We start from the raw sequence: 9,768 nt of genomic DNA, 5'->3' as shown, positions 1-9,768 counted from the left end.
AAAGTGTGGTCCGCAAGGTATGCCAAGTAGTCCGCGAGCAGACTTGTTTGCAATATTGTTGTTTGCAATATTGAACCAACTTGTATGTAAAAACAGTTCTGCAACTAAGATATGCCAGTTTAAATCATACAGTATGAATCCACACAATAAGCAAAGTACAAAGACAATAAGCAAGGTGGTTCAGTAGGCCTATTGCGTAGACTAATTATAGGCTACTGTTGAAGTAGGTCTAATCTTTTTTTTTTTTTAGATAGGGTTAGTTAAGTGGTCCTGAAACTGAAAAGGTTTGAGAAACACTGTCATAGGCCAAAGTATTAATGTTTTACTCTGCCTCGCTAGATGGCGATATCTTAAACACAACACATTCCCCAAACAGACTCTCCATCTTAGCCATAGCTAACTTGCTAGCGAACTTTCCATATTAGCTTACTTGCTAGCAAACTTTGCATCATCAGTCTAACTAGTTAAATAGTTGACATTACATGATGAACATTTTCGTATGGACATTCTGGGGATGTTAATTTGTATGAGAGAAGCTTCAACTTCTGGGTATGTAGCATTGTGGCATAAAGCTTAGGTAGTTAGCTTGCTAACTCTGGCAGAAATCTCCAGTGTTCTTGTTCCATGTAGTTTCGTGTTGCAGCCACAGGGTTGCAGCAACAGCACGTAGACTAGCCTACAGGAAAGCTGCGTATGAACTCATTTCGAATATTTTGAAAACGTAACAGCTAGATATTCTGTCTTCTCATTTTGTAGACGAAAATGAAGAGAGATTTTATCTTAATTTTTATTTCATGCAAAACATTTTAGTCTCGTCTTTTTTCGTCAACAATAATGCATCTTAAGATAGTCTTAGTCAGTGTTTCAGGACATTACTGCCGTCTCGTCATCGTCTCGTCTTAGTCATGAAAAAAAAGGTTGTTGACGAACATATTTCCTCTCGTCTCGTCTGACGAAATTAACACTAAACAGGACATGCTCACTATATCTGCATTATAATGCCTTTCACTAGCTTATAGAGGGCATTTTGTGCCTTACATGTTAGCTACTGAGGACAAAACACTGTCCATAATAAACTAGCAGGAGAAAAATGCCCCTCACACTAGTGAACTAGTGGAATTTGAATAAATACACAAACGGCTGGCATTTTGTGCAACTAGTTAACTAGTGGGACGTAACATTGGCCACTAGTTAACTAGTGGCCAATGTCGCACTTGCGACTTTGATTGGTCCATTTAGGACTCAGAAACCTAGAAAACATGGCTGACTTCGTCCAGGCTGTTCTAAGAGCAAACTTTTATAAACTAAGATCGTTTGAGCATAAAAATATGTTTTGATAACATGTCTAGTGACAAAGTTGTGGTGTATTGCTGTAATCTTCGTTCAGTTAATGTCTACAATCTTTAGTTTTTCAGTTATTAGTCTGAAAATCGCGATAAAACTGAAGGCATTTGTATATGGTTGTCTAGCAACAAAACGTTTCAGTAACATGAACATTGATGATAGCATTGCTGATGTGGCAAGATTAGCTGAAGTGGTTAAGCAGCAGGAGATCATGTGGGAGACCAGCGTTCAATTCCTTAGAAGTGCATGAAGTTTTTTTCTTGATCTTTGAGCTTTTAATTACTTTTGAAACCATGTGCAGTTAATGTGTACAATCTTTTGTTTTTCAGTTATTAATCAGGAAAGTGCGACTGAATGGATACATTTATGTCTGTGCAACAATAAACAAAGAATAATAATAAAATCGATCCCTTGAATCTTTGGTGTGGATCACTAAGAGCATGGGGTTTCCCTGTTATTATTAAAAAACATTTTGACAGAATATGAGATACTGCATACTGCAGGCTCTGCTTTACTATCTATACTGAAGTACCGTTGCAGAGCAGTGTGTCACTTTAGCCACTAGGGGCACCCATCAGGACCTGAACGCGAGGCTATGAACAGTAAATTTACATTTAGACTGGGTGGGATTCTTACATAATAAGAGTCTTCTACCCACCCTCTCATTAGAATTTGCATAATAGCCGTTTCAGGCACTAGTTAACTAGTGATCTGCTTCACTGTCACACATGCAAACTAGTGAGACTTCAATTGTTCCATTAGTTAACTAGTGGACAAAAACGGTCAGCTTGTTTCTCTTTTTAGGTGTAACTAGTTAACTAGTAAACAAAATATACATGCCACTAGTTAACTATTAAGGCCCACAACACCCTTACTAGTAAACTAGGGGGTATTTTTGCCTTTACATGTTAACAAGTGACCATTTTGGCATCTCACTAGTTAACTAGTGGGGCTGAAATGGCCTTCACTAGTTAACTAGTGGGCGTTTTGGAGCACACTAGTAAACTAGTGACACTTTTTTCACCTCACAAGTTAACTAGTCGAATGGAAATTGCCATCACTAGTTCACTAGTGGGTGTTTTGGTGCACACAGTGACACTTTTTAGACCTCACTAGTTAACTAGTGGGAAGTTCTGCCTTCACTAGTTAGTGAGCAGTTCTTTCTTCACTAGTTTACATGTAGGTCTCACATTGAAGCCACTAGTTTACTAGTTAAAGTTCCTTTGGCCAGCATGTTAACTTGTGTGCCACATGCAAATGTTGTGGGTGGGATTTTGTGAAATTCTGAGTTGTGATTGGTTGTCATGTTCTATTTGGACATAGGGAGCCAATAGAAAGCCTCAATTTCAAGTTCTCCGCCTCCTAATTTTAATTCTGCGCCACTAGCTGACTAGTGTGAATTTAGGCTTCAACTAGTTTACTGGTATACATTTATGACCTCACTAATTAACTAGTTTGGACAAAGGATGCATCAACTAGTTAACTAGTGAGCCTGCTGCCATCACCTAGCTAGCTAGTAAGCCATTTATGGTTCACTAGTTAACTAGTGACATTGACCTACTCCAACTAGTTAACTAGTGAGGAGTTATGCCTTCACTAGTAAACATGTGCACATTTCTGGCTCTCACTAGTTAACTAGTGAAGCTAATATGTGTTCACTAGTTAACTAGTGTGCACAAACATGGCTCACTAGTTGACAAAAATGGCTTGCATGTTGGCCTGATATCAAGATATCAGAATAAATGCTCAAGCGGCTGGCCAAATTACATAGAAGTTAACAAGTGGGAATTTGACATTCAGTAGTCAGCTAGTAAACATTTTTGTACCTTACTAGTTGACTAGTAAAATATAGAAGTCTTTAAACTAGTTAACTAGTGCACATTTCAGTGTCCACTAAATAACTAGTGAACATGCTGAGCATTACTAGTTAACTAGTAAGATATGAAACATATGAACTAGTTAACTAGAGAGAATTTGGGCCTTAGTTAACTAGTGAGCATTTTGACTTTTTGTGAAACGCTGCATTAAACTTTGGTGGTAGTCCCTACAGATAAATCAAAATATTATAAACTTTGTAAGTGGACAGAGAGGTTATAATAAGGTTTATGAAATCAGCGATTTACCTTATTTCGTCTTCAGGTTACAATGACTTGAACAAATCAGTGGGTACGTTTGACTTCTTGCTGTGCTGTGCAGATCTAGCTACAACATTGCAATGGAAACTTGCATGAAGTTCAGCCAGATCTACACAGTGTGGCAAGAAGTCAAACATGGTCATTGCTTTGGTTAAGTTTACTACTTTCAGATGACCTGACACTCTCTTGAAATGTATACACCACGACTTAGACAAGTGGATTGCATGTTAAGACCCTCAAAGTGTAAGTAAGCTTTAAATGTGTTAACATATTGTGATACTCCGGACACTTTATCACACAGGAGGGAAACTTCCCGAACTTTATTATCAACAAGTATAACAGAAACGAGTTGCTGTTTTGGCCACAACTCACGCTCAAAAGGGCAGTCAGACGCACCTGCGCACACACACACACACTCACGTAAACTCCACCCCTCAATTCCCCTAAAAGGCACACAACAATTTAAGAAACTCAACAGGTTATCACACTGATTTTAAGATTTAATTTGGAGTTGTATCCTGATTTTAATAATAATAATAATACGCTTTATTTGTATAGCACCTTTCATACACAGAATGCAGCTCAAAGTGCTTTACATTTGAAGCATGTAACACAATAATAGTCAGTCAGTCATTATCAATCACTTTTCTTTGCTGTTTATGATCTACTCAGCAACATATCAAAAATATAGAAAATGACGTCATAAGACTGGCAGCCTTAACCCTCTTACCCCCCACAAGCACGCCATATGGCAACTGTGGCAAGGAAAAACTCCCATATTCCAGGAAGAAACCTTGAGCAGAGCCTGACTTAATAGGGGGAGCCCATCTGCTTCTGGCTGGCTGCGCCCTCCAATAGTAGCAGATGTAGAATAATCTGAAAATGTAGTCTACAGGATAAAATGAGTTAACTAAAAGCCTTCCTGTACAGGTATGTTTTCAGATCTTTTTTAAAAATATTTACTGAACTCGCCTGCTTGATGTACAGAGGCAGGGTGTTCCATAGTTTGGGGGCATAATGGATAAACGCAGCTTCTCCACTTTGTTTGTGGAGCACTTTGGGTACAATTAAAAGATTAGAATTGGATGATCTAAGTTTCCTATGTGGTTGATAAGATATTAAAAGCTCAGAGATATATGAAGGTGCTATGCCATTCAGAGCTTTGTAAGTAATTAACATAACCTTAAAATCAATTCTATAGGAAATAGGGAGCCAGTGCAGTTCAGCCAACACAGGGGTGATGTGTTCTCTCTTCTTAGTCTTAGTTAAAAGTCTAGCCGCAGTACTGTATGAGTGCCAATTTCTTTAGATGTTTTTTGGGAAGACCAGTGAAAAGTGCATTGCAGTAGTCTAACCTGCTAGTGATAAAGGCGTGAATTAGTTTTTCTGCATCTTGTTGAGTTAAAAGGGCGCACTTTGGCAATGTTTCTCAAGTGGAAATAGGCTGTCTGAGTAACTTTACTGATATGGGGCTTAAAACTTAACTCTGCATCTAAGATGACACCGAGGCTTGTTACTTTTGGTTTGACCTGGTGTGCCAAGTTCCCCAGATTACTAAGAATAATATCTCGCTTTAGTTTTGGTCCAACCAGAAGTACCTCTGTTTTGTCATCATTTAGTTTCAAAAAGTTTTTGCTCATCCACTGATTAATGGAGGTTAGGCATGCAGTGAGGGAGCAAAGGCCATCTGGGTTAGTTGGCTCCACAGAAATATACAATTGGGTATCATCATGTAGCTGTGGAAGTTTACATTATGCTGACTTATGACGTTTCCCAATGGAAGCATACTGTATATAGAGAAAATAGCAGGGGACCAAGGCAGCTCCCCTGGGCCACACCAAAAGGCAAGTCATGTTTTTCAGATACATGATCTCCTAGACTGATATAAAAATCTCTGCCAGTAATGTAGGTTTGAAACCAGTTTAGAGCATTATCAGAGAGACCCACCCACTTCAAAGGCGGTGAATTAGGATGCTATGATCAATGGTGTCAAATGCCGCACTCAAATCCAGAAGAATAAGGATTGAGACTTTGTTTTAGTCAGTAGCTAGTCTGAGATCATTGACTATTTTTACTAGAGCCGTTTCTGTGCTGTGATTTGATCTAAAACCTGATTGGAATTTTGATACTGTTTTCGTTGAGGAAGGTATTTAACTGATTACAAACAACTTTTTCAAGTACTTTGCTCAAAAACGATTTTAGATTTGATATAGGCCTGTAGTTGCTCAGATTGGTATGGTCAAGATTTGACTTTTTAAGTAAAGGTTTCACAACAGCGGTTTTAAAAGCAGTTGGAAATATACCTGTTTCTGATGAGGTATTTATTACCTTGAGAAAAAAGGGAGCTAAGCTATCATATACTTTTTTGAGGAATGTAGTAGGGATTGGATCTAAAACACATGTTGAGGAGCCTGTTTGAGTTATAATTTTACCAAGCTCAGATTGAGTAATAGTGCTAAAGGACCTTAATTTTGGGGGCTGTTTTTGGGTGTACTATCAAACATATTACTTGTGTTACCAATAGCCTCCCCTTATAGAAATGACTTTGTTTTTGAAGAAGTCTGCAAATTCTTCGCATCTTAGAGAGGATGCCTGACTGAGTGTATCAAAAGGTGTTTGATGCAATAGCCTATCAATGGTAGAGAACAACACCCTAGAGTTTCCACTTTTATCAGCAATTACCTTAGAGAAGTGGTTCCTCCTCTCATTCGAATAGCTCTATTATAATTTGCTATTTTTCTTTTTTAGAATGGCACGGTGAACCTGTAACTTAGTTTTTCTCCATGTTCTCTCAGCTTTCCTACATGATCTTTTTAGATCATGGATATTTTCGTTCATCCAAGGTGTCAGTTTGCTACAGGGCCTTTTTTAGTCTTTAAGGGTGCCACTCTGTCAAGCAGAGCCTAATTCACATTGAGAGCCTCTACCATTTGATCAATGGGATGATGTAAAATATCTAAATTTATGGAGTCTATAAGAGCTATGAACTGCTGTTCTGCTCTAATGTCCAAGAGTCGCGATTTGATTGCAATTTCGGGATGAATTTTTGGAGTATGTAGTACTATATTAAAAGATACACAATGATGATCAGACATATTTATATCATTTAATGATAAGTCTGTGACTTCTATCCCTCTAGAAATGACTAGATCGAGGGTGTTGCCAAGGTTGTGGGTGGGTCCTGTAACATGCTGCTTTAGCTCTAAACTGTCCAACACATTAAGGAACTTACTGGCTTTAGCATCAGTTGTCTTATTGACATGAATATTGAAGTCGCTATTTACAATTATCCGATCATAGCTAGTGATGATGAGCGACATAAGTTCAGAAAACTGGTCGAGAAAGCCAGTCTATAGTTTAGGAGGGCGGTATAAGATTAATAGAAGTACAGCTGGGTCAGCCTTCAGAGTGAGGGCAATATACTCAAAGGAAGCGAATTCGCCAAAGTTGACTCTAGTGCAACTATATTTGTTTGAGAGAATGGAGGCAATCCCACCACCTCGTTTGCCTTGTCTAATTGAGTGGAAGAAATTATAATTTGGGGGACGTCTCAACAAGAACAGCTTCGCTGTCTGAAGTCAGCCAGGTTTCAACAAGAAACAGAAAATCCAATTTTTTTTCACTAATAAAATCATTGATTGCAAAGGTTTTGGTAGTAAGTGCACCTATATTTAGTAAACCCATGTTAGCTGAAAATGCCTCTGGCTTTTGAGGAATATGCTGAGGTATGGAAAGAATATTTGTTAGGTTTCTAGTTTTAAATTTGTCTTTTCTTTTTACTATATGTTGGGTAGAAATCAACGTTGGAATAGAACTATAAGCATAAGTCATGCTATTGCATGACGCAGCTTGATCTATGGTAGTAGTATTGTATGTTACCCTGCAGAAAACATTCTCAGACCCATGTATAATGCCATTCGAATCAATACCAAATTGAATCTGTAATATTTTCTACAGAATGTCAATGCCTCAGTGTGGGCTTATGTTGTCAGAGAGTAGCCTGGCTCCATGTTGGTTTGGGTGGAGACCATCACGCTTCAGCATACTGGGCCTCTCCCAGAACAAGCCCCAGTTGTTGACATAGGGGATGCTTAGGGAAGCGCAGTAGCGTTTGAGCCAGGTGTGGAGATCGAACAGTCTGATTTTGTATTTGTGTTGGATAGAAAAATGGATAATTGGGTGTTCGGGACATTCTTGGTATGCTCAACATATCTCAATAATGCAAAACTAGGAAGTTGATATGAAAGTAAATACTCACATGCAATAAAACACCTTACATATTAGTATTATGTGCACAAGTATTTGGCCATTGCACCCACAGGAACTTCAATGATGTCCCATTATATGTTTGATCATTATGGGTGGGCCAGACTTTGTTATTAATAGATAGCAATCCACATGAGGATCCGTTTTTCACAGCTGCCATTGTTTTACCAACATATAAATACAAGGTGAGTATGGAGTAGTCAGTAGAAAAGTTGGGTGTGCTGCCAAGCTGGGACAATATTATCGTCAGGACAACCAGTCACGGTAATGGAAGACCCCTGGAGAGCTAATCGCTGCTATCCAGCCCTGAACTCTTCATGTACAAAGTTTGCCAGGCCACAGGCACTATACATCATCATGTACATATTTTTGTCTTCAATATCTGTGTCTACCGTGTTTCTAAATTTGCTGGTGATCATCTCGATTTCTCACTTCAAGCAGCTTCACACTCCAACCAACCTGCTCATCCTCTCACTTGCTGTGGCAGATTTATTTATCGGACTGACTGTCATGCCTGTGGATGGGTCACAATTAATTGAAACATGCTGGTATTTTGGGGACACGCTGTGTAACATATTCCCTTTCATTTATTATGTGGCTCTTGCAGGATCTCTCTGCAGCCTTGTCTTAATTTCCATTGATCGTTTCATTGCAGTCAGTGATCCTTTAAGGTACTCATTGAAGGTCACACACAACAAAGTAGTTATAATTGTTGTTCTAGGCTGGTGTATTTGTCTACTTTATATGTTCTTCTTGCTTTATGACCACCTAACTCAAATGGAGCCTCACAGGACATGTCACGGAGAGTGTCTGCTCACAATCAGTTTCTCATGGATTGTTGGTGATGTTTTTGTGTCATTCATTGTGCCTTGTTCCACGGTTATAATTTTAAACATGAAAATATTCTGTACAGCTAAGTATCATGCAAAGGTGATTAACTCTGTTACAGAAAGAGAAAGGGCTGGTAACAAAGACACAATAACAAGTAAGAAATCCAGCCGTAAAGCTGAAAAAACAATAGGGGTACTCGTTACAGTTTATTTGCTCTGCTATATGCCATATAATTTAAGCATTTTTGCATACGGCACTGACTCATTATCTTATCTATTTAACTGTCTTGTATGGATTATGTATCTCAACTCCTGCATGAACCCAATAATATATGCTTTATTTTACCCATGGTTTAAAGTCTCAACCAAGCATATCATCACCCTTGCAATACTTCATCCAGGTTCCTCTTACTTCAATGTAAATTCTGATGTGAAATAGCTGAATTGACACAATTGTTTAACCCTTGTAAGGTCTTCATATTTTTGTTACACAGCCAATGTTCCCGGGTCTGTTGGACCCACCACATTATTAGGCTTTTAAATCAATACAGCCATAACAATTTATGAAAAACTACTTAACAGGTGTTTACTTTAGCTCAATTACCAATGATATAGACACCATTTATGGTTCATATTTGTCATTTACCCCTGTGATGTCACGTGTATGATCATTTTCGGGGTTTTTTTGTGAGAAAACGAGGAAATTCAATTATAAAAAAGGTAAAAAACAGAAACAAGATTTTTGATCATTATTGGTGCTTATTTCTTAGAACTTAATCAGGTGAAAGTGCTTGAAATGTAACAATTTTGTAACTTTGTGTGGGAATAGCAGGTGCAGGAAAACAGACACTTACACTGAGACATGCACACATACAGATGCCCAGACACACAGAGGTGCACAGACACACACTCAAAGACACACACACACACACACACAGCAGGCCCAGTTAGGAGGAGGACACAGTTAAGGTACATATAGCACCTACAGTTATTACACTCGGGTCCAGTAGACCCGAACACCTCATATGTAATAGTTATGTGTAGGGGGGTGTACTGTGTGCAGTCATTGAAAATAAGTTATTATGACCGCCGCTAGCGAAGCGGTCATATAGGGATTGTCAAAGTTTTTTTTTTTTTCCCCGTCATCTACTTCCTGAATTTTTGGTCAACGATACCCGGGACACCGGGGCACA

General features: G+C 38.6%; 1 protein-coding gene across 1 annotated transcript; it reads left to right on the top strand.

Annotated features, from left to right (window-relative positions):
• The first annotated feature begins 8,012 nt into the window (after positions 1-8,012).
• LOC125309384 (trace amine-associated receptor 13c-like) lies at positions 8,013-9,014 on the top strand. Its single transcript, XM_048266281.1, has one exon. It carries the CDS (start codon positions 8,013-8,015, stop codon positions 9,012-9,014), a length of 1,002 nt encoding a protein of 333 aa, XP_048122238.1.
• Positions 9,015-9,768: the final 754 nt, after the last annotated feature.

Source organism: Alosa alosa, chromosome 2 (genome assembly GCF_017589495.1).
Source record: "Alosa alosa isolate M-15738 ecotype Scorff River chromosome 2, AALO_Geno_1.1, whole genome shotgun sequence".
NCBI lineage: Eukaryota > Metazoa > Chordata > Actinopteri > Clupeiformes > Clupeidae > Alosa > Alosa alosa.
The sequence above is the reverse complement of the archived record's forward strand: the minus strand, read 5'-3'. Positions and strand labels throughout refer to the sequence as shown.

Excerpts from the sequence above, each read along its gene's own strand:
- LOC125309384 (XM_048266281.1), top strand. The coding sequence starts at position 8,013 with ATGGAAGACCCCTGGAGAGCTAATCGCTGCTATCCAGCCCTGAACTCT.